The sequence below is a fragment of the Poromitra crassiceps genome, assembly GCF_964638095.1.
Source record: "Poromitra crassiceps genome assembly, chromosome: 12".
NCBI classification, from domain to species: domain Eukaryota; kingdom Metazoa; phylum Chordata; class Actinopteri; order Beryciformes; family Melamphaidae; genus Poromitra; species Poromitra crassiceps.
Window position 1 is genome coordinate 35,872,313 of NC_139632.1, and position 24,565 is coordinate 35,896,877.

Genomic DNA, 24,565 nt, shown 5'->3' on the forward strand with positions numbered 1-24,565 from the left:
GGGCCTGATGACACTGTTCTGTAGGCTACAGAGGGGTCTACATTTTCAAAAAAACAGTGAATGGTTTACATTCAAACCATGAGTATGAATGATTTGGTTTGAAATCATGTAGGTAGCCTACGTCAACTACAGTATTAGCTGCACACGGGCAAACTATATCATCCAGTAAGATCACAGGACCACTATTGTAATCCACATTAGAGCCAAGATAACCCTCTCTATTGTAGGTAGAGAGATAAGAGTGAAACTATATATAGCAAACTATATAGCATTTCGTCATTGTATGAACTTCTTGGAAATTAAATAATGAAAATAAGGGGCGGATCATCAATTTGTTGGGGGGCCCCTGGAACCCCTTCAAGGACCCCTGGCGGTCCCCGGACCATATTGGGAACCACTACTGCTACTGAAGCCAGTGAGGTCATATTGGACAATGTTTATTGAGTGTACACACACACACACACACACACACACACACACACACACACACACACACACACACACACACACACACACACACACACACACACACACACACACACACACACACACACACACACACACACACACACACACACACACACACACACACACACACACACACAGAGTGGGCACTGCAGTGGGTGGAGTCCACGGTCTCCCACCGCTGCCCCCCCGGCCGTGTCAGCACCCTCGAGCACCGGGACAGCAGCGCTAGGTAACCGGTCAGACCTGAGGTGGATTTCGGCCTCTTGCTTGGCTCCTCTCCCTGACGGACTGACACGCCCTGAGAGATGATGACAGCTTAGATAAGAATTAAGTTTGTGAGCTGAAGCTGACAGCAGCACCAGGCCAGGCCAACAGACCCCTCCTCTCTCCCCGGACACAGCCTCCTCTCTACCCGGCCGGGACAGCGGCTCAGGCTCGGTCGGTCCACAGCCTGGTTCCTCCGCCATGGCCCCGGGCGACGCGCTCCACCTCTGCCTGCTGCTTATCCCGGTGAGTCTGACTGTCAACCGCTATTATCATTGTTTTTAAATAAGAAAAACCGTTTTAGTCAACAACTGCTGTCTGCCTGTCTGGTCACAAACTCGCTAAACTTGAGACATTGTGTTCATTCCTTTGCACCGTTATCCGAGGGATTTGGCGTCATCGTCAGATTGCGCTCGAAGTTATAGGAGTTTGTAAAGCAGAGAGTGGCAGAAATGCTGCCAAAAAAGAACATGTTCGTGCGTCGAAATAGCCTCTGCACGGACAAGGTCCAGTTGTGGAAGGGGGAGGGGTCACTGTACCTGTTAACTGTTAACTCTCAAGTTTGGTGAACAAACAGAGACGCAGGCCTAAAATACAGTCAAAGTGAAAGTGATATTCTTCTGCTGACTGATCGATATTTACCCGTCAGACGAGGAGAGGAGAGCTGCGCACTGTTGCTTAGGATCTGGACTCGAGTGTCCTTGTTGAAAATGAAAGCAGCAAGCTTGTGGATCTGTAGCCTTGACTGTTACACTGTTTGGAAGCTCTATAATCCCTTATTTTCATAACACTGTCTTCATGTGTTTTATAACCCTTGTCTTCTTATAGCCATTGCCCTTGTTATTGTCTATGGTGTTTTATAGCTGCATTTAACTGTTAGTGAAGTCAATCCTGGTACAAAAAGAAGGTGTGTGTGTGTGTGTGTGTGTGTGTGTGTGTGTGTGTGTGTGTGTGTGTGTGTGTGTGTGTGTGTGTGTGTGTGTGTGTACATTTTCCACCAACACATGCTGCTGGAAAATGTACAGAATTTGATTAAAGTTTTTCCACGTCATTTTATTATGTAGCTCTAACTGGAGGTGGCTCCATTAAAAAGTCCAATACATTTGAATAGTGTGCCTAATATTTGATATTGTTTGCTCACTGTCTTGGTCCTGTTTAAGGAGCCTTGGCCTATCCGCACAGCACAGCACGTAGTGCTTGTTACCCTGTGTGTGTGTGTGTGTGTGTGTGTGTGTCTGTGTGTGTGTGTGTGTGTGTGTGTGTGTGTGTGTGTGTGTGTGCGTGTACGTGTGTGCGTGTGTGTGTGTGTGTGTGTGTGTGTGTACACAGTCACATGTGTACATGTATGTTTTCTTATTGTTATGTGTACATGTAGCAGAGATCTCCTATTCTATAGATGCTTTGACGTTGTGTCACTCATTGCCGGTGTTCATCATCGGCATCGTGGAAGTCCATTGGAATATTGTGATTGTAAACTGGAAAAAGTGATTGCATGTGAAACTATGGTGTGAATGTGTGATATGAATCATAGGGCTCTATCTTCCCAAAAGCGCTAATTTAGGGTTTGCGTTCGTTTAACGCCGTGCGCAATGCAAATTGGGGGCGGACACAAGCGCATGCCTGTGATAATTGTACTGGGCATTGGCTGCCACAAGCCAAAGCAGGCGTTTCAGCGCTAAAATGGGGGATAGATGGCATTAGCCTATCGACAGCAGCGCGCAATTACTTTGCGCTAAGAGCTTTGAAAAGGACCTCTTACGCACCCGTAATCTCCGTGCAGCGCAGTGCAGTGCAAAGTAGAATTCCTTTTGGAGATGTCATTACGCACACCCTAGACATCAAATTATGCTGCTAAAATTGGGTATTAGCAGGTAATTCAGTGAGGCAATCAATTATAACTCACTGAGAAACTTTTATCACATCGCAAAGAGGGAAATGAATTGAGAAAACTTGTTGGACAATGGACATAGGCTATTTACCTCCATAACCCGAAGGGTCGTTGGCACCACAGACGATCTGTCAATAAGCTCCCTCTGTCCTCGCACGAGTGAGTACACTCTATTTTTTTGATTGATTGATTGATATTACGCATGGAGAGAGAATTACAGCATATTGCATGCCTCGCGCAAACAGCCATTGCGAGACGGCAATCTGATTGGTTTTGATTGACGTAATGCCCAGCATTGCCTGGCCACGCCTTTGAATAATTCTGGTAGTTAAGACCGCCCAAATCCCGTTTGCGCAGGCATTTTGGGGCGCAGATGATTTTGGCACGGCTCTAATTTGCGTCTGCGACACGTGCCGTGAACATTTCCGCATCCCGGCCGAGAATTAACATATTTCGGGGCTGTCTTAACTTAGAAATCAGGGAGGTCACGTCTACCAGACAATTATATAACTTTTAAACAGTTACATTTCTGTATAAATCATTACAAGTATGCTCCCGTGAGGTGGGGATGCTTTTTTTTTTGCTGCTGGGCGGGGGAGCAAAACTCGGCAGAACGCTTGGCGGACGGCGCAAGGTGGAGTGCTATCTTCCGTGCCTTAAGGCACGCGCAAACAGGTGTGCAAGCGCTATTAGGGGATAGCGCCTGTCGGCAGATAGGGCCCTAGCCTCATAGTGATTTGTGTCTTATCTCCACATTGGCCCAGATTTCTTCACATACATTTCACGAGTCAGTTCTGTTGCCAGTAACCAACCACTGTCTGGCAATCGCCTTCTTTTCCTTGTCAATTTATGCACAGTGATGGAATCTGATTTGGAAGCTCAAGTGCATTTCAAAATCCAAACACATGTTTGGACTGATTTATTGTATTTTGCTCAGGGTATAAATTATTACTTTCTAAATCATCTCTTTATACTGTATTTATTTCTATATCCATGATCATTACCACCACCTTTATCACTGATGTGTGCTTAATGTTTTCTCAAGCAATCAATAGACAGTTATGGTGGGTTGATTGATGTACAGTGTCTGATACATCCCAGCTGGATTGAGAGTTCTGATGCAGTGGCAACCCGCACAACCTTGCCAACGTCCATCAGCGAGCCTCTCGCATCACCTCCACTCCTGTGTGAACTGCTGGAGGTCAGACCCCCTGTGGTGAAAGAGACACCTGGTGGGGGGGGGAGGGGAGAGGACAGAAGACAGGGGTGAACCAGAGGATACATGGGACCAGGGAGCTGTTGCCAATGTGGCAAAGTGTCTTTCCCAAGGCTGTGGGAGGGGTCTTGGTGTCGTTTGCAGGGACAGATGGTTCTCAGCCTGGGTCACCTTGCTGGAGAGTCAACCCATTCAGCCTGGGTCACAGGCTGGAGAGACAACCCATTCAGCCTGGTTCACAGGCTGGAGAGACAACCCATTCAGCCTGGTTCACAGGCTGGAGAGTCAACCCATTCAGCCTGGTTCACAGGCTGGAGAGACAACCCACTGAATGGGTTGTCTCTCCAGCCTGTAACCCACTGAATGGGTTGTCTCTCCAGCCTGTGAACCAGGCTGAATGGGTTGTCTCTCCAGCCTGGGTCACAGGCTGGAGAGTCAACCCATTCAGCCTGGTTCACAGGCTGGAGAGACAACCCATTCAGTGGGTTACAGGCTGGAGAGACAACCCATTCAGTGGGTCACAGGCTGGAGAGACAACCCATTCAGCCTGGGTCACAGGCTGGAGAGACAACCCATTCAGCCTGGGTCACAGGCTGGAGAGACAACCCATTCAGTGGGTCACAGGCTGGAGAGACAACCCATTCACTGGGTTACAGGCTGGAGAGACAACCCATTCACTGGGTTACAGGCTGGAGAGACAACCCATTCACTGGGTTACAGGCAGGAGAGTCAACCCATTCACTGGGTTACAGGCAGGAGAGTCAACCCATTCACTGGGTTACAGGCTGGAGAGACAACCCATTCAGCCTGGGTCACAGGCTGGAGAGACAACCCATTCAGCCTGGTTCACAGGCTGGAGAGACAACCCATTCACTGGGTTACAGGCAGGAGAGTCAACCCATTCAGTGGGTTACAGGCTGGAGAGTCAACCCATTCAGTGGGTTACAGGCTGGAGAGACAACCCATTCAGTGGGTCACAGGCTGGAGAGACAACCCATTCAGCCTGGGTCACAGGCTGGAGAGACAACCCATTCAGCCTGGGTCACAGGCTGGAGAGACAACCCATTCAGCCTGGGTCACAGGCTGGAGAGACAACCCATTCAGCCTGGGTCACAGGCTGGAGAGACAACCCATTCAGTGGGTTACAGGATGGTGAGACAACCCATTCAGCCTGGGTCACAGGCTGGAGAGACAACCCATTCAGTGGGTTACAGGATGGAGAGACAACCCATTCAGCCTGGGTCACAGGCTGGAGAGACAACCCATTCAGTGGGTTACAGGATGGTGAGACAACCCATTCAGCCTGGGTCACAGGCTGGAGAGACAACCCATTCAGTGGGTTACAGGATGGAGAGACAACCCATTCAGCCTGGGTTACAGGCTGGAGAGACAACCCATTCAGCCTGGGTCACAGGCTGGAGAGACAACCCATTCAGCCTGGGTCACAGGCTGGAGAGACAACCCATTCAGCCTGGGTCACAGGCTGGAGAGACAACCCATTCAGCCTGGGTTACAGGCTGGAGAGACAACCCATTCAGCCTGGGTCACAGGCTGGAGAGACAACCCATTCAATGCAGAGCTGCTCCAGGGCTACTAGCAACATGTTCTTCTTCTTCTTCTTCTTCTTCTTCTTCTCCCTTCAATAGGCCATTTTCACAGCAGCCATCTGATCTAAAAATCAGGAAGTAACACAGGTGCACCAAAACATGAATTTGGGTTTCCAACTTCCAGTTCATTTAGGTGTTCCAGTGCTGGCGCCTTAATTGGTGAGTTGGTTGCACCTGTGTTTACCCTGCCTTTTAGACACAAAATGGCGGCTGTGAAAAAGGCCCATTGTACAGGCGGCCAACGAGGACCCCTGCCAGGCAAGATTATTTTATACAAATTTCAATACAAATCTTTATGGGATATTACACTACAACAAAATGTATATTGGTGTTGACACAGTAATATAATATGAGCACTAACACCAAATATACATTCATTGAAATCAATAAGCATTTGCTTTTGGCAGCCTGTGAGTTTTCATCCCTGTAAAGTTACACAGATAATTTATTTAGCAATAAATGCACTTTATGAAGTCGTCCTCTCCTTGTGATCACTTTGTTTTAACTCTGTAATATACCGACCAACCAAAATTTGAAAGCAAACAAAAATTGCAGACCGCCTGCTGCTGGGCCATCTGACAGACGGCGACGCTGTTTTGTTTTTGGTGGGTACCACCGGGCCTGAAAACATTAGCAGGGGAAACACTGTCCAGTCAGCATTACTATTACCAGAGGAGGTCTGGTGATAAGTAATCATTAGCTCAGGACCACAGGAATGTGATCTAATCTAGAATGAACCTGCCAGTGATTTCTTCCATCTAACCCAGTCAAAATCCTGCCTGAAATTCCAGTTTACCTTTTATATCCAGGGTTTCACTAAATTTGTGACATTTGCACCTGCCATCTGAATTATAAGGATTTTAGGACTTTAAGGACTTTACAAATATCCATAGATTGAAGATGGTTCGGGAGGGAATTCTTAAACAAAGTAATCTATTTAAGTTGTGAGCCCACTGAGGGCCTCATAATAATAATAACATAACATCATAATTTCGGCTCTTATTTGATTTCTCTGTCTTTCTCTGTGTTTCTCAGTTGTTCTCTCAGCCCATCCAGTCATGCATTCCACAGTCACATTCCATCCAAGCCCAGGTTCCAGTGAAGATCACCGCGGGCCATGTGGTGACACACGGTAATGCATCTGGCCACCATGTGCACCTGCTGCTGCGTCTCATTGCATGCCCTGTTGGAAACATTCAAAGTATAAGAGATGTATTGATAGCAATGCTGCTATTGAAAGAGCTAAATTGATTTTGTTCTAATATAATGTTTCTGTCATTTTCGTCCAATGGTCCAATGATGTAATTGATAAAGTATTCAGTATTGCTTGATATTTGAAGTTTAGAACTTGGACTTGGCATCAATCAACAGTGACAAAGTGATGCAACCCTATCCAGCATACTGTATTATGACAATCTGGATCTGTGTGTGTGTGTGTGTGTGTGTGTGTGTGTGTGTGTGTGTGTGTGTGTGTGTGTGTGTGTGTGTGTGTGTGTGTGTGTGTGTGTGTGTGTGTGTGTGTGTGTGTGTGTGTGTGCGTGTGTGTGCGTGCGCGTGCGTGTGACTGTTTTATTTGCTGGCCAGTGCCCCTGAGTCACTGTGGAAGGGGAGGACTGTATATGACCTCCAGTGACCCTCACTTCACTGTACAGAGGAACGGTACTATAGTGACGGCTCACGGCATCGTCGTGACGGAGCAGAGATCGTTTTGGGTGTGGGTGACTGAAGGAGGAGGAGTGCAACCCAGGAGGATAGAGGTTCAACTCACCCCGCGCCCTGAGCAGGTGAGCAGTAGCTATAACACAAAGAGATACAGAGATGAGTGGTGAAGATTGACCACAGTAGGTATGTTCACCCCACACACCCTGAGCAGGTGAGCAGTAGCTATGAAACAAAGTGAATGGGAGTAATGCAAAGTAATATAATAAGCATTCCTGTTGTCTTGATGTTGCCCTTAAGCCTGGTGTATGTGTGTCTCTCAGGAAGGTTTGCAGAGTCATTCATAACCAGAGACTCACATTTCTGGAGCTAAATATGAATCAGCTTATGTTTTACTCACCAGGTACGTGATTATCTGTCTATGGAGAAGTTCCCTTGGGATGTGGCCCGTAAGCGATCCAAGAGGAGATGGAGCCCTCTGCCGTTCAACATCATCGAGCACGACGTACCTCCTTTTCCCAAAGACATCGAGCGGGTAAGAACGTATCTCTGCCCCTCTGTCATACTGCCTTTCCCTCCTTTGCTACTGGCCCGGGCGGGCAGAGTCAGCATTAGCTACTTTCCCTGGTAAAGAGTTGCCAACACTGCTTCAAATGACCATTACTAGTGCAAGCGCATCAGCAGATTCAACAGTGTTCATTGACTAAAATTTGACTAAAATAGTTATGGTTTTATTTGACTAAGATGAGACTATAAAAAAATCTGAAATAACGCGCTCAACTCCATACTTATATCCGGTTGTGTAAACTGGGTGCTGGATCCCTAAAACAAGTCTAGTAATTGCCTACACGCTGAAGAAGGGCTGCTGCTCGAAACGTCCATTGTGTGGCAATAAAACCTTTCAACTTGGAGTGCTGTCCTTTTCGTTTTTTTTTACTAAGATGAGACTAAAATGCTCAAACCTTTAGTCGACTAAAACTTGATTAAATAAAAACAGGATGAGGTTGACTAAATATGATAAAAACTAACAAGGACATTTGACACGGGACTAAGACTAAGACTAAATAAAAAAATAGCAGACAAAATTAACACTAGTACAAAGTCAATACAAACGCAGGAGTAGTAGATGTGATTTCACCCCCTGGGTGGCGTGAATGGGGGTGAGTGATGCAAATCTTTGCGGCGTGAATGCTGCGATTTTCGCCTCAGTGTCCGTTCGCTCGAGTTGAAATGTTTAGATTTTGGCGAATGCTCGTGCGAGTGAAGCTTTTTTTCCCGCCTTGGTGTGAATGCATGGTAAGAAGAGATTCAAAGTTCTATGCCCTGAATTAGTAGGCTATAGTTTTGGATGAAGGAATGAGAAGAAGATGTGAGGAGAGGAGGTTGGAGTACAGGATAGTTGAATCAAATGCATGCTCTGTTCCGTGACTTGTTACCTTCCACCTCTGATGGTGAGTCAATAAGCGTCTACCTGGTGGTGATCCCTCCTGTTCTTCCTCCGTGTTCCATGTCCAGGTGGGCTCTGACTCAATGGTCAACTACTCCGTGTTCTACACCATCCGAGGCCCCGGGGTGACTCTGCCTCCACAAAGCCTCTTCTCTGTGGAGCCCACCACGGGCATGATCCGGGTTCACTACGCTGTCGATCGTGAGCAGTACAACCAGTTTGTGGTAAGTAATAGATGTTCTCCCTTTAGTCGCCCTGATTCAAAAGCTACTCTCATAGAGACACTGCATGAAATAGGCCACGCCCATCACGGGGGAAAGCGCTCCATTCACTCCCATACACCAGCGTCCTTTTCCTTGAATTAAACATCGCTAAAAGCTGTTGTGTGGTGGTGGGCTGCGAAGACAACAAATGTAAAACATCGCCAATTAAAGGTTTTTTGTAATCCCGAGCAAAACAAGGAAGCCATTGAGAATTGGCGAGAAGAAAAATGTGGATCTAGCTGTCAAGGAAGTAAGTTGGAGTGTTCATCTTCTGTATATATGATCTTTGTGTGCAACATGCGACCATGCACGCGACATAGGAGAACGCCAGGATTGCGGGCGGGGGGAGTTTTTGTTCCCCCCCATTTTGGGCGTGGTTTCTGAATGATGACGCGCTCCGCAGTGTCTCTATTCTATTATTGGTGTTGTCAATACTTCATATAATGTGTCTCAGTGGTTACCCCTGTATCCTCACATCCAGAAGGCTGTGTGGTTAAGTTCTCAGTCCAATTCTGTGAGGAGTTTTTGCATGTTCTCTCTCCCTGTTCTGCTGGGTGGCTGCTGGGTCTAAAGACAACATACAATTACAGGTCAAAACAAGGTGACATACCTGTAACCCCTATCCACATACTGTAGCACTAATATTAATTAATTAATTAATTAATACTAGTCCTGTGTGAATAGGGCTATGTTCGTTATTAAATAGCGGAGAGGAGGACCACATCATTCACAGTCAATGACATGTTTGGTCCATATTACACTATATTTCATTGTGCTTATTTGATGTAATGAAGACTAAATATTTTAGACTGCTCATTACTGTTGCAGGTTTCTCCTGAATACACACAGTTTTTGTTAGATTGGGGTGTTTGATTTTGATCCCCCCCCCCCCCCCCCCCCCCCCTCATCACTTGACTGGTTAGTTGGACCAATGTGGCCAATCTCCCCCCCATACTTTAAAGCCTACCTCCCTCTATAAGGGGTAGCTCCAGCTTGGCCACCTTCAAGGGCCATCTGAAGGCGTGGCTGAGAATTATGTCACACATGTGACCATGTGTGATTGTGCAGGATGCTCACACATGTACTAACTTTTACATTAATCATTTAATTTTCCTTTTCTCTCTTTTACTAATTGTACTATTAAAGATATTGTATATTTCCTATGTAATGTATGTATGTGTTTTCTGTCACTTTGCTTTCAACCTGCCAAGGGACTCCAGATGGAAACTAGCCTTCGAGCTATAATCTGGCATATTTACATGTACTGACTGTACTGTTCATTAATATGCACTGTCCCTTTCTCAAATAAATAAATAAATAAAACATGAAATATAGTATTCCATCTCAGTATACTAACAGTATGTAGATAAAGGCTAAATACTGTAACTGAACTTCTTAACCCATTGATACCTGATGCAGTATTTGTGTGTGTATCCCTTTAAGACCGCGAACCGCATGACGCGGTCCGCGGTCTTAAAGGGATACACACACAAATGAGGGATATACACACAAATGCTGCATCAGGTATCAATGGGTTAAGTACATGTATGTTGTTGTGTGCAGTTTGAAGCCCAGGTGTTTGACAGGAAGACGGACAAGGAGACAGATCGGCCTCTGGACATCACGGTGCTGGTGGACGATATCAACGACAACGCTCCGACCTTCTCTGGACCTCTGCAGTTTCATGTAGCAGAGCAGAGCCGCACTGGTGAGGGATCATCTGCCCAGAAAAATGTGCCATCATCTGTCCATAACTACCAAGCTGCTGCAACTGTGTAGTGAACTGAACACAGACAAAACCTCATCAACACTCAACAAGTAAAGATGAGAACTTGCTAAAGAAGGTAACAGACTTCAACTAAAATAACCTTTGACCCTGGAGAAAAAATAGGCTCAGAATTTATACATTCATCAAAGATGACTTCTGGACAACAGAGTATGTGTGCTGTATGAGAATCCCTTTAATTGAGCACATCTTAGCTTATCTAATTCAGGGTTTGGACCTGGGGTTTAGCATTAAGATAAGAATTGGATTTGATTTAGTTTGACATCATTATTGCCCAGGAGTTTTTTTGGGGCTATGTAGAGCCAATCAATGTTACTCATCTCTGCAAAGACTTTCATTTTTCTGGTGAAAGTGTTTTACACTCAAGAACGCCATTTATTTGCTTCCCAGCAAACTCCCCTAATTCACATTTTATTGTCTGTGACATTTCCAAAGTTTGCATAATATTTGCTTTGACATTTGGATGGAAACTTGTCTGGTGTTGATGTATGATTGCTGTAATCTGGAAATGCCTCAGAGCAACAATGGTGGCGTTTACGTCTGAGCTTTCACACATGCTGATTGTTCCCATTTTAATATTTTAATTCATTGATGCAATTAAAAAAAATGAAGGACTGATAAAATCACTAATTCTAGCCTGCTATCATCCAGTTACTTTGCCGACACTGGCATTTTGGTAGCTGTTGCGTGCGCTCGTCATATGCAGCTTAGGTTTGTCCTGCCTCCATTAACCATCCAATCAGGTATGCCGGACAGTATCTGTCCGAAATAACTGCCGTTAGATAGACTTGCGTCCAAAACCCATCTGAATCTTCATATTCTCCAAATACAAAAAGTGCTCAAGACTGGGTTTGATGAGGGCTGGACACCAGGCGAGATGGTAACAGCTCATGAAGGAATATAGCTACTTGGAATGAATATTCGTGTCTTTGTCTGTGTCATGCATTTGCACTGGGAACTAGGGATTTCCCAGTTCCAAGGTCGGGAACGCTCCTGTGATGTCACCTAGACTGGGATTTCCTACTTTGAAAGTCGAGGGAACCTCACCAACCCTGACCTCAAAAGCCAAGATGGCACCTCTCACAGCAACAGTAGTGACTTTTTATTAGCACTTCCGTCTCATTTGTGTCTCATTAAATCCATCGTACACACATTACTGTCTATCCTTCTATCTGTGGACTTGTTGCTACGGTGTTTGTATGTGAGTATACTTCATAATGTGTTGTTATCAACTGGTTATGCTAACAATGGCTAGCCTGGCTAGACCTAACCCTTTACTGGAACACGGTCAACACGGATGTGACGTCGCTCAACTGGGATATTCCTAGTTCCCAGTGCAAATGGAACGCGGCATCAGGTACAGAGGTGGGGGTCATATCTTTCTCTCTGTGTGTCAGATACAGAGGTGGGGGTGGTGGTTGCTACAGACAGAGACCAGGAAGGGACTCTCCACACGAAGATCAGATTCAGCCTGCGGACAGGAAGTCAGCTCTTCACCATCCACCCGCAGTCTGGGATGATCTCCACCAGATCCGGTACCCTAGACAGAGAGGTGAGCCATCCCACAAACCCTTCTGTACAACACAAACCATAGGGTTTGGCGTAAAGTTGGAATGATTGACCAAAAAAAATCATAGTTCACTTTGCTTTTGGTAGTGGAATAAGTGTGTTTACTCCTGAGAACATTAACTTCACCGGAAGACCTTTAACTCTCATTTACTCTTCCTAGACATAGATGAGTTTCATTTCAAATCCGTGTGAGATTTTGACCATTTTACTGAAATTGAGCTCCTGAGAAGCAACATAATATCTACCGTACTTAATCTATCAGCAATCTGTAAGTGTAGCATCTACAAATGAGATATCATGCTAGTCTTATTTGCCTGGAGCGCTTCTTATAATGAACACAGATGGATATTCTCCTGTGCATCTCTTCATTGCTCCTAACGGGAGAAAGAATGATCCTAAATTAATGCGATATTGAAACATGGGGGCAGGATTCCCCATTTTACTGTGATTCCCTCTTCTGGTGAGTCTGTTCTGGGCATAGTGACGGTCCTTTCAAGCGATCGTTTGGGTTGTTTGATGTAGGGTTGTCTGAGGTACTACTTGCCGACAGTCAGTGTACTACTGTACATGCAGTGGAATGCAGCCGGCACGGGCCCAGTTTGGAGGAATGGAGACCAGCCGCATCAAATCATCATTTGCTCGTGACCCTGTTCACCCTCAGCAGACAGCTCTACTTGCCTGACGCAGCTGGGATCAGTTCTCCAAACTGGAACCGCGTCGGCTGCATTCCACTGCATGTAGTACACTGACTGTATGCAAGTACCTCATACAACCCCCACATCAAAAATCCTAACTATCCCTTTAACTTAGTGGTTCACCACCGCTCCCTCCGCTCCTCCACCAGTGCAGGACGCCCCGCCCCTCCTCCGCTACGCGGGCTCAAAAGTCGCTCATCCCGATCGCGACTCTTCTCGTCCCTGGCACCGCAATGGTGCAATGAGCTCCCCCCTATGGTCAGGATGGCCACATCACTCCCAATCTTTCGGCAAAGACTAAAAACACACCTTTTCAGGCTCCACCTGGCCCCTTCTTGAACTAACATCTTTCTCTCTCTCTCTCTAAAAAAAAAAAAAAAAAAAAAAAAAAACCTTTACCACTCTATTCCTTTGTTGCATAGTTGATTTCTCTATTGTTGACAAAATGTGTTACTGTAAGTCGCTTTGGATAAAAGCGTCTGCCAAATGACATAATGTAATGTAAATGTAATGTAATGGTTCTCAACCAAGAACAGACAGATTTGCCCGTATAGGGAGCGATAAACTACCACACACAAATGCCACACCAGGATTCCTTATAATTATGAGTACAGTGAAATCAACTTCATTTGTAGTGCTTTAAAACATAAAGTAAGTCTACGTCCTGCAAGTGAAGCCCCCCCACTGTCAGGTGAAAAGAAGCGGCTGGCAACTGCGCATGTGTCGGAGGAAGCATGGTGCTAGTCTACGGCTCTCCTCAGATCGGCAGAGGGTGGAGCAGCGACCGGGGCAGCAGGGGGAAATTGGCAAAGTACAATTGGGGAAATGGAGGGAAAATCAGAAAAAAAAAATATATATATATTTAAACACACACACATAAAGTCAGTTTGTACCAAAGTGATTTACAATATAAGGTGGCAGAGCACAAAACAACAACAGCCAAATTAATATGTTAGGGATGAGAGCATGGTGGAAAAAGCATGCGATAAAATTATTAGAGCACGAAAGAGCAGACACAGGGAAAGACCAATGAATAATGTAGTTTGTAATACAATTAAAATCAGATTTGATGAAACTTGATGGATCCCTCTGGGGAAATCAGCAGCATAGTAATAGGATACCTCAAAGAAGAATAAAATATACATAGCATAGAGTTAATGGAGGTTATATAAACATAACAAAATAATTACAACAGTGGAATGTGTTAAGCAGGATAAAGATGAGATAAAGAAAATACACATAATATATATATATTTCAAATTGGATTATTTCAAATGGGAAAATATGAGAATATGAAGAAGATAAATGTGTGCAGGTGTGCAAACATGCATACAAAGCTATACAAATATACTTTATATGAAATGATCGATTTATTGCAGTTTACAGGCTGTCATTTGAATCATGTTTTAACCATTACTTCAACTTGTTTTTGTGTATTTCAGGTACAAATTGCAATCCCTGTCATTGTGGAGATCCGGGACATGAACGGAGCCAGCAATGGCCTGTTCAGCACAGCCACAGCTACCATCAGCCTGGTGGACATCAACGACAACCCGCCCACCTTCAGAGAGAGCACGGTATGTATCATCAGCCTAGTCTGGGTGGAAAAACATCGCTCCGAGTCTTCCGGCTATGAGCGGAACGCACCCACCACTTCCGCCCCGGAACCAAAGTGCTGTACTCCAGGAAAATATTCCACTCAATCCTTGCCTTCTGTTCGAAAAACATGGACGACGCGAGTATCTAGCTATCCCAAAAGCTAAAATTTAGCTATCCTAAAAGCTAAAATTTTGCTATCCCAAAAGCTAAAAAACAAACAAACAAACAAACAACTAAAACCAAATAATGGCATCGCCGCCTGACACACGGGTCAAAGCGGTAAAATGGGGGAACGAAAACACCGTCGGACACAAAGTGGAAGATCCAGCGGAACGAGGGGCGTGTCTTCCTGTCTGTAGTAATGCGTACCAGACGAGGGGCGTGTCTTCCTGTCTGTAGTAATGCGTACCAGACGAGGGGCGTGTCTTCCTGTTTGTAGTAATGTGTACCAGACGAGGGGCGTGTCTTCCTGTTTGTAGTAATGTGTACCAGACGAGGGGCGTGTCTTCCTATCTGTAGTAATGTGTACCAGAGGAGGGGCGTGTCTTCCTGTTTGTAGTAATGCGTACCAGAGGAGGGGCGTGTCTTCCTGTTTGTAGTAATGTGTACCAGACGAGGGGCGTGTCTTCCTGTTTGTAGTAATGTGTACCAGACGAGGGGCGTGTCTTCCTGTCTGTAGTAATGCGTACCAGATGAGGGGCGTGTCTTCCTATCTGTAGTAATGCGTACCAGACGAGGGGCGTGTCTTCCTGTCTGTAGTAATGCGTACCAGATGAGGGGCGTGTCTTCCTATCTGTAGTAATGCGTACCAGATGAGGGGCGTGTCTTCCTGTCTGTAGTAATGCGTACCAGAGGAGGGGCGTGTCTTCCTGTCTGTAGTAATGCGTACCAGATGAGGGGCGTGTCTTCCTATCTGTAGTAATGCGTACCAGACGAGGGGCGTGTCTTCCTGTCTGTAGTAATGCGTACCAGACGAGGGGCGTGTCTTCCTATCTGTAGTAATGCGTACCAGACGAGGGGCGTGTCTTCCTGTCTGTAGTAATGCGTACCAGATGAGGGGCGTGTCTTCCTGCCTGTAGTAATGCGTACCAGACGAGGGGCGTGTCTTCCTGCCTGTAGTAATGCGTACCAGAGGAGGGGCGTGTCTTCCTGTCTGTAGTAATGCGTACCAGATGAGGGGCGTGTCTTCCTGCCTGTAGTAATGCGTACCAGACGAGGGGCGTGTCTTCCTGCCTGTAGTAATGCTAACAGACGAGGGGCGTGTCTTCCTGTCTGTAGTAATGTGTACCAGACGAGGGGCGTGTCTTCCTGCCTGTAGTAATGCGTACCAGACGAGGGGTGTGTCTTCCTGTCTGTAGTAATGTGTACCAGACGAGGGGCGTGTCTTCCTGCCTGTAGTAATGCGTACCAGACGAGGGGTGTGTCTTCCTGTCTGTAGTAATGTGTACCAGACGAGGGGCGTGTCTTCCTGCCTGTAGTAATGCGTACCAGACGAGGGGCGTGTCTTCCTGTCTGTAGTAATGCGTACCAGACGAGGGGTGTGTCTTCCTGTCTGTAGTAATGCGTACCAGACGAGGGGCGTGTCTTCCTGTCTGTAGTAATGTGTACCAGACGAGGGGTGTGTCTTCCTGTCTGTAGTAATGCGTACCAGACGAGGGGCGTGTCTTCCTGTCTGTAGTAATGTGTACCAGACGAGGGGCGTGTCTTCCTGTCTGTAGTAATGTGTACCAGACGAGGGGCGTGTCTTCCTGTCTGTAGTAATGCGTACCAGACGAGGGGCGTGTCTTCCTGTCTGTAGTAATGTGTACCAGACGAGGGGCGTGTCTTCCTGTCTGTAGTAATGTGTACCAGACGAGGGGCGTGTCTTCCTGTCTGTAGTAATGTGTACCAGACGAGGGGCGTGTCTTCCTGTCTGTAGTAATGTGTACCAGACGAGGGCCGTGTCTTCCTGTCTGTAGTAATGTGTACCAGACGAGGGGCGTGTCTTCCTGCCTGTAGTAATGCTACCAGACGAGGGGCGTGTCTTCCTGTCTGTAGTAATGCGTACCAGACGAGGGGCTTGTCTTCCTGCCTGTAGTAATGCGTACCAGACGAGGGGCGTGTCTTCCTGTCTGTAGTAATGTGTACCAGACGAGGGGTGTGTCTTCCTGTCTGTAGTAATGTGTACCAGACGAGGGGCGTGTCTTCCTGTCTGTAGTAATGTGTACCAGACGAGGGGCGTGTCTTCCTGCCTGTAGTAATGCGTACCAGACGAGGGGCGTGTCTTCCTGTCTGTAGTAATGCGTACCAGACGAGGGGCGTGTCTTCCTGTCTGTAGTAATGCGTACCAGACGAGGGGCGTGTCTTCCTGTCTGTAGTAATGTGTACCAGACGAGGGCCGTGTCTTCCTGTCTGTAGTAATGTGTACCAGACGAGGGCCGTGTCTTCCTGCCTGTAGTAATGCGTACCAGACGAGGGCCGTGTCTTCCTGCCTGTAGTAATGTGTACCAGACGAGGGCCGTGTCTTCCTGTCTGTAGTAATGCGTACCAGACGAGGGGCGTGTCTTCCTGTCTGTAGTAATGTGTACCAGACGAGGGCCGTGTCTTCCTGTCTGTAGTAATGTGTACCAGACGAGGGGCGTGTCTTCCTGTCTGTAGTAATGTGTACCAGACGAGGGGCGTGTCTTCCTGCCTGTAGTAATGTGTACCAGACGAGGGGCGTGTCTTCCTGTCTGTAGTAATGTGTACCAGACGAGGGCCGTGTCTTCCTGTCTGTAGTAATGTGTACCAGACGAGGGGCGTGTCTTCCTGTCTGTAGTAATGTGTACCAGACGAGGGGCGTGTCTTCCTGTCTGTAGTAATGTGTACCAGACGAGGGGCGTGTCTTCCTGTCTGTAGTAATGTGTACCAGACGAGGGCCGTGTCTTCCTGTCTGTAGTAATGTGTACCAGACGAGGGGCGTGTCTTCCTGTCTGTAGTAATGTGTACCAGACGAGGGGCGTGTCTTCCTGCCTGTAGTAATGTGTACCAGACGAGGGGCGTGTCTTCCTGTCTGTAGTAATGTGTACCAGACGAGGGCCGTGTCTTCCTGTCTGTAGTAATGTGTACCAGACGAGGGGCGTGTCTTCCTGTCTGTAGTAATGCGTACCAGACGAGGGGTGTGTCTTCCTGTCTGTAGTAATGTGTACCAGACGAGGGGCGTGTCTTCCTGTCTGTAGTAATGTGTACCAGACGAGGGCCGTGTCTTCCTGTCTGTAGTAATGTGTACCAGACGAGGGGCGTGTCTTCCTGTCTGTAGTAATGTGTACCAGACGAGGGGCGTGTCTTCCTGTCTGTAGTAATGTGTACCAGACGAGGGGCGTGTCTTCCTGCCTGTAGTAATGTGTACCAGACGAGGGCCGTGTCTTCCTGTCTGTAGTAATGTGTACCAGACGAGGGGCGTGTCTTCCTGTCTGTAGTAATGTGTACCAGACGAGGGGCGTGTCTTCCTGTCTGTAGTAATGTGTACCAGACGAGGGGCGTGTCTTCCTGTCTGTAGTAATGTGTACCAGACGAGGGGCGTGTCTTCCTGCCTGTAGTAATGTGTACCAGACGAGGGGCGTGTCTTCCTGTCTGTAGTAATGTGTACCAGACGAGGGCCGTGTCTTCCTGCCTGTAGTAATGTGTACCAGACGAGGGGCGTGTCTTCCTGCCTGTAGTAATGCTACCAGACGAGGGGCGTGTCTTCCTGCCTGTAGTAATGCTACCAGACGAGGGGCGTGTCTTCCTGTCTGTAGTAATGTGTACCAGACGAGGGCCGTGTCTTCCTGCCTGTAGTAATGCTACCAGACGAGGGGCTTGTCTTCCTGCCTGTAGTAATGCGTACCAGACGAGGGGTGTGTCTTCCTGCTTGTAGTAATGCGTACCAGACAAGGGGTGTGTCTTCCTGCCAGGGCCGATCCTGGCCATTTGGGTGCCCTAAGCGTAATTGTTCTGTGGTGCCCCCCCCCCCCCGTAAAACTTTCAATAACTGTCAAACGAAAGACTGCAAAATCATTAATTATGAACGATACTAGTGTATCTCACATTTCATTACATGTGGGAAACAAACAATTGTTAGAATTACTGTACATGTCAGCAAACAAGTGATTGTTAAACTGTACATGCAAGCAGGGGCGGACTGGGATCATAATTCAGGCCGGGCATTAGATACCAAGCAGGCCAGGCCGATACAGGCCGACGTGCGTGCCGGCGTCCGAAGGGCGGCGGCGAAAAATTTGGGCTGTTTGAAGCCAATTTGGGCCGTTTGAAGCCAGATTTGGGCTGTTTGAAGCCAGATTTGGACCGTCTGAAGCCCGATTTGGGCCAGTTGAAGCCAGATTTGGGCCAGTTGAAGCCAGATTTGGGCCGGTTGAAGCCAGATTTGGGCCGCTTGAAGCCCAATTTGGGCCGTTTGAAGCCCAATTTGGGCCGTTTGAAGCCCAATTTGGGCCGAGTCCAATTTTACAATGAGATGCACCCTGAATAAAGTAATAAAACCACTAGTAAACCAGTAGGCGGCGCCTGGCCTGCTGTTCAGTGAGTGGCCTGACTGAGGGCACCAAAAAAAAATTTTTTTTTTTTTTTTTTTTTTTTTTTGGTGCCCTCAGTCACGTGATGCCCTACGCAGTCTGCGTACTCTGCGTAATGGGTTGGAGCGGGCCTGCTTCCTGCCTGTAGTAATGCGTACCAGACGAGGGGCGTGTCTTCCTGCCTGTAGTAATGCGTACCAGGCTCCCTCTGCTCTGAGAGAGCCTGGTTAGTATCAGCCTAGTGGACATCAACGACAACCCGCCCACCTTCAAAGAGAGCACGCTACATCTGAGTTCAGACACCGTGAGAAACAAACAACAGAACGGGGCATCTGCACACTGGATTGGATTCATGCTCTTTTTCTACTTGATTCAACAGTTATTAACTCAACTTGTAGGCTGTGTACATGTTGTATCAACTTGTAGGCTGAAAATGCTGAATCAGCTCTTCAGGGCGCATGAGTTGAGCATTTTCCACATTTTAGAATAATTATAAAGACAGACAATAAAACTGCGGGGGCACGGTGGCACAGTGGTAGTGCTGTCGCCTCACAGCAAGAAAGGTGCTGGGTTCGATTCCTGCCTGGGACGTTGGGGGCGCTGAGGGTGTGTCCCCATCCCCATGTCCTCAGTGCCCACTGCCCAGGTGGGCTTGTCAAAAGGGCCTTTCTGTGCGGAGTTTGCATGTTCCCCCCGTGTTCCCCTGGGGTTTCCTGAAGAGGGGAACTCTCGCTAAAAACATGCAAAAAAAAGACAATAAAACTATGAAATAACACGAATGAAATTATGCTGTGACCAAAAAAGTGTTCAACAAAGCAAGTGGAGCAGGTGGCTAGAGAAGTCCTGCTTTCTACTATGGATCATGACGGAAACCATTTTATTTGGGCCCAGAGTTCAAAATACCAAACTACTTTTTACTATTCCGACTATGTTTTCCCTGAGGCCTTTTTCATCTCTTTTGACAGTGACTGACAAGCTGGGAAATTCCACGCAAGTTAACAATAGTTTCCTACAGTTTAGAAAGTCCAAACAAAAGCAACTCCCAAAGCCAGAAACCAGAGCATTAAATCTTGAACCTGTTGTGGATTACGATATAAAATGTCAAGCTGCACCGTAGAAAATAAATTGGTATAGATGTCATTTCTATACATTTGAGTCCACTGATTTATCAGATTGGCAAATGAATTACAGCTGATTGTAAGTTATACATTTTGTTTTTAAGTTGTTTAAAAATTCACGTTTCTATTTCATACAGGCAGGTTTGCAAGCTTGTGATTGCATTAAAACAAAGACAATCACCAATTAATTTTTTTCCCTCCCCTAAAAATGGGCTTTTGTTCGATCCTCAGAAAAGAAAGAGAACATTTGCTCTATTCATTGTCAGTGGAGCAGCTCTGTCTTGCATGCAGGCTAGGGGCCTGTGTCCATCTAGCGTCTTTTCATCAGCTTCGGCGTCTTTTTTCAGTTGTTTCCAATGGGGGGAGAGCGTATGCGGGCGCACATGGACGTCTAGAGAAAGTGCGCAGCGCCCAGCGTCTATTTTCAGAGCGCTCCGGCGTTTTTGTGCACCCGACTCCCAGCGCTCCCAGCTGAAAATATTTTAACTTTTCAGAAAGACGCTGGTGTCGGGTGCTGCTTTTCTGGCAACTTAATCATGGAGAAACTATCGCAACAGAGACAGAAAGGCTCAATTGTGGGAGCAGATTGGCTAGACACTTGATATTTCTGGTGAGTGTTGAGCTAAATCACTGTATGTGTGTTGTTTGCTAATGTTAGCTGTCAGCTATCAAGCTACTACCACACTGAACTAACGTTAGTTTCAGACTGCTTCCTTGTATATTGTGCGTTGAGATCAGCGCTCCCCAGCGTACTTCCAGCGTTTAACGGTCGGAAAAAGACGCTAGATGGACACACGGCCTAGCTCTGTTTCTGTTGGTTTGGTTGTTTTTCCCTTATTTTTTCTGGGCTTAAGAGAGAACTTCCATGGTCTCAGTGCTGTAGCATGAAGGCCAGGCTGCCTGGGGGGCCGGGTACCACCTGGTGGAACAGGCTTGTCAGGTTACAGGGATAAACTCAAGATTGACCTGTCGTGGACGACGTGCTGCTTTGGATGTCAACAGAAAACTTCACAGTGCAGAAATTCCTCTCATTGTTGCAAGAACCACTTAAGAAATGTCAAACATGAATGACTCCATTCTCCATACTACAAAAAAAAGAAAAAGAAAGTGGTGCAGCAATATAATGTGACTTCATGTAATGTAAGGAAATGACTCTTGATAACCTCTCTCTTTTTAGAAAGGGGAAGGGAGGCTCAGTCACTCCAGGATGTACCATGAGGGTTTGACAGGATAATGTCTGTCAACGTGTTGTGTTGTTTCACAGTACACGGCCCGCGTGGTGGAGAACCAGGCAAATGTCCTGGTCCTGAGGATTCCTGTGGACGACAAGGACGAAGAAAACACCAAAAACTGGAAAGCCAAGTTTGTGATCACCGAGGGCAACGAGCACGGCGTCTTCAGGATAGACACTGACCCTCAAACCAACGAGGGGCGGCTTTACGTGGTCAAGGTGAGACGACGACAAACACAATCCAAAAGCAATCAGCACATACAGTATCAAAAACAAGTACAGATGTTCTCCAGTCAGCTTAGCTAGGTGTGCTTAGCTAGGTGTGCTTAGCTAGGTGTGCTTAGCTAGGTGTGCAGCAGCACAGTTGAAGTTACTACAGTCGTGGAATAATCAGAGTGACGACATACTTACATACGTACACTAATGGCCCACACGCACAGGGAGCCAATCTTGACGCTCGTCATTTGACGAGCGTTTTCTTATGTCTTGTTTGGAAACAAGACATAAGAAAAGCAATATGAAGCAGAAGGCATGCCCTTAAACCTGTGTTGAAGCACCTAGTTGTCCTCAACAGGTGTCATGTCTCTGGGTGGTGTCAGAGGTGAGACATGAATAGTGTGTGTGCTGATGATGGAGTGCTGGGTGGTGCTCTCCAGTCAGCAGCAGTAAAGCACAGAGTGAGCTCTGGGTGGTGCTCTCCAGTCAGCAGCAGTAAAGCACAGAGTGAGCTCTGGGTGGTGCTCTCCAGTCAGCAGCAGTAAAGCACAGAGTGAGCTCTGGGTGGTGCTCTCCAGTCAGCAGCAGCCTGCAGTAAAGCACAGAGTGAGCTCTGGGTGGTGCTCTCCAGTCAGCAGCAGCCTGCAGTAAAGCACAGAGTGAGCTCTGGGTGGTGCTCTCCAGTCAGCAGCAGCCTGCAGTAAAGCACAGAGTGAGCTCTGGGTGGTGCTCTCCAGTCAGCAGCAGCAGCCTGCAGTAAAGCACAGAGTGAGCTCTGGGTGGTGCTCTCCAGTCAGCAGCAGCAGCCTGCAGTAAAGCACAGAGTGAGCTCTGGGTGGTGCTCTCCAGTCAGCAGCAGTAAAGCACAGAGTGAGCTCTGGGTGGTGCTCTCCAGTCAGCAGCAGCCTGCAGTAAAGCACAGAGTGAGCTGAGGCCACAGATGGAGGCGGTGATACAGATAACTAGCTGCTGCCTGGGTCTCTCTGCTCCAACACACTCAGCTCTCCTGAGAGTCCACTGTGAACACTGCCTTGGCAGGATGTTACATACGCTGTGTGTGTGTGTGTGTGTGTGCGTGTGTGCGTGTGTGCGTGTGCGCGTGTGCGTGTGTGTGTATCTGCATTTGCATGCACTTTCCATAGGTGTTTGTGCACATGCAGATGTGTTTGTGTTGTCAGGCCTGGGTCAAGTCAAGTAAGATTCACTTTACTGTCCCACAGGTGTGAAATGTGTCTTGGGCGTACACCCATACTGCAGCCATAAAAACATACACATACATACGAGAAGTGTGTGTGTGTGTGTGTGTGTGTGTGTGTGTGTGTGTGTGTGTGTGTGTGTGTGTGTGTGTGTGTGTGTGCGCACGCATGCGTGCTTGCGTGAGTGAGCAGAATCTTGCCCGCCCACATCTATGCCGTTTTACGTGCGATCGGGCTGAAACTTTCAGGAAGTGTAAAGTGACCTGACGGAGCTGGATTAATTTTATTATAGGCGATTGCCCTAATTACCTAATGATGTGATATCATCAGTGATGATGTCATCAGTGATGTCATCCTTCCTGGCTGAGGCCATATAAGTTCATTGATGATGTCATCGGTGATGTCATCAGTGATGATGTCATGTTCCAGACCAGGCGGGTCCCCATGGGTCCACTAGTGTTAATAAAAACAGACAACAAATGCATCACAGTCAGTGCAAATAAAAATGAATGAAGTTAGTGGTAAATACTACAGTCAACAAATCCTGATGGTCAATACGGTCCCCAATGACCAAGTAGTGGGCAGGACACACATTACACACACAATAGAACGGGTTGGGCAGCCCGGGAAGTTTAGGAATCGTGTGTGTGTGTGTGTGTGTGTGTGTGTGTGTGTGTGTGTGTGTGTGTGTGTGTGTGTGTGTGTGTGTGTGTGTGTGTGTGTGTGTGTGTGTGTGTGTGTGTGTGTGTGTGTGTGTGTGTGTGTGCGTGCGTGCGTGTGTGTGTGTCTCTGTGTGTGTGTGTGTGTGTGTGTGTGTGTGTGTCTGTGTGCGTGTGACTGTGTGTGTGTGTGTGTGTGTGTGTGTGTTTGTGCGTGTGTGTGTGGTGATATGCCACCAGGGTGATAAGGCATGTGTGCGTTGTTGTTATTATCAGCAGCTCTGACAGCATTGTGTTAGCTGGGTGTTACAGTCTGTAATGTGTCAGAAGACGCTAACCAAACATCTGTAGCTAGCTAGCATCCACGGGTTACACAGAGTGATTAGATTAGATATGTCATAGCCGTCTGTTATGTGATTCAGCGAACTGTGAGTGAGACATATCAGAGCTCAGAATGCCTTTACTGGCCATTGAGAATGGATTATTCAGCGAAATGGAACATCTGGTCTGTACTGTAGGCAGTAGGGCTGTGAATCTTCACTGGCCTCACGATTCGATTCGATTCGATTACGATTCAGAGGGCTACGATTCGATTCGATTACGATTATCGATGCATCTCGATGCATCTCGATGCATCTTAAATCGATGCATCACTTTTTTCCGCAATACATGATTTATTTTTTCTCACTTTCTTTTTTCTCACTGTGTGGCTAAAAAGTGCATTTGGAATTGCATTGTATTATGATCCATAATTAAAATAAACAACTGCATGTACTTCCATTCTATTTTATTTGATTATACTTTTTTTTTTTTTTTTTTTTAATAATAGATTTTTGATATTTGTGAATCGATGCAGAATCGTGCACGTCCGCATCGCGATGCATCTTATAATCGATTATTTTTGACACCTCTAGTAGGCAGCATATTCAGACTGTGGATCATCTCAAGTACTGTGGAAATCTCACTAGTGCATCTCAAATGGTTCAGTCCGCGCAGGCTTCTTCTTCTCCCCAGCATCTAAACACACTCAGAGACAGACAGAGGTTAATGAGTCCAGGTCCACTCACTGACTGGCTGCTTCTGAACACTCAAACTGTACCCTAAAGTATTTACCAGGGTAACCATGGTAACTTTGCAAGAGGAGCATTTAATTCG

General features: G+C 46.9%; 1 protein-coding gene across 1 annotated transcript in view; it reads left to right on the plus strand.

Annotated features, from left to right (window-relative positions):
* The window catches only part of LOC310786194 (desmocollin 2-like protein), a gene marked incomplete at its 5' end in the record, with an annotated part of 50,827 nt that overhangs the window by 11,740 nt on the left and 14,522 nt on the right, over positions 1–24,565 (plus strand). The window contains 8 exons of the mRNA XM_083647367.1: positions 6,479–6,565; positions 7,096–7,227; positions 7,506–7,637; positions 8,618–8,773; positions 10,376–10,520; positions 11,996–12,150; positions 14,305–14,439; positions 21,373–21,558. Of these exons, the coding sequence (XP_083503493.1) occupies positions 6,479–6,565; positions 7,096–7,227; positions 7,506–7,637; positions 8,618–8,773; positions 10,376–10,520; positions 11,996–12,150; positions 14,305–14,439; positions 21,373–21,558 (1,128 nt within the window). The remainder of the gene's footprint in view (positions 1–6,478; positions 6,566–7,095; positions 7,228–7,505; positions 7,638–8,617; positions 8,774–10,375; positions 10,521–11,995; positions 12,151–14,304; positions 14,440–21,372; positions 21,559–24,565) is intronic.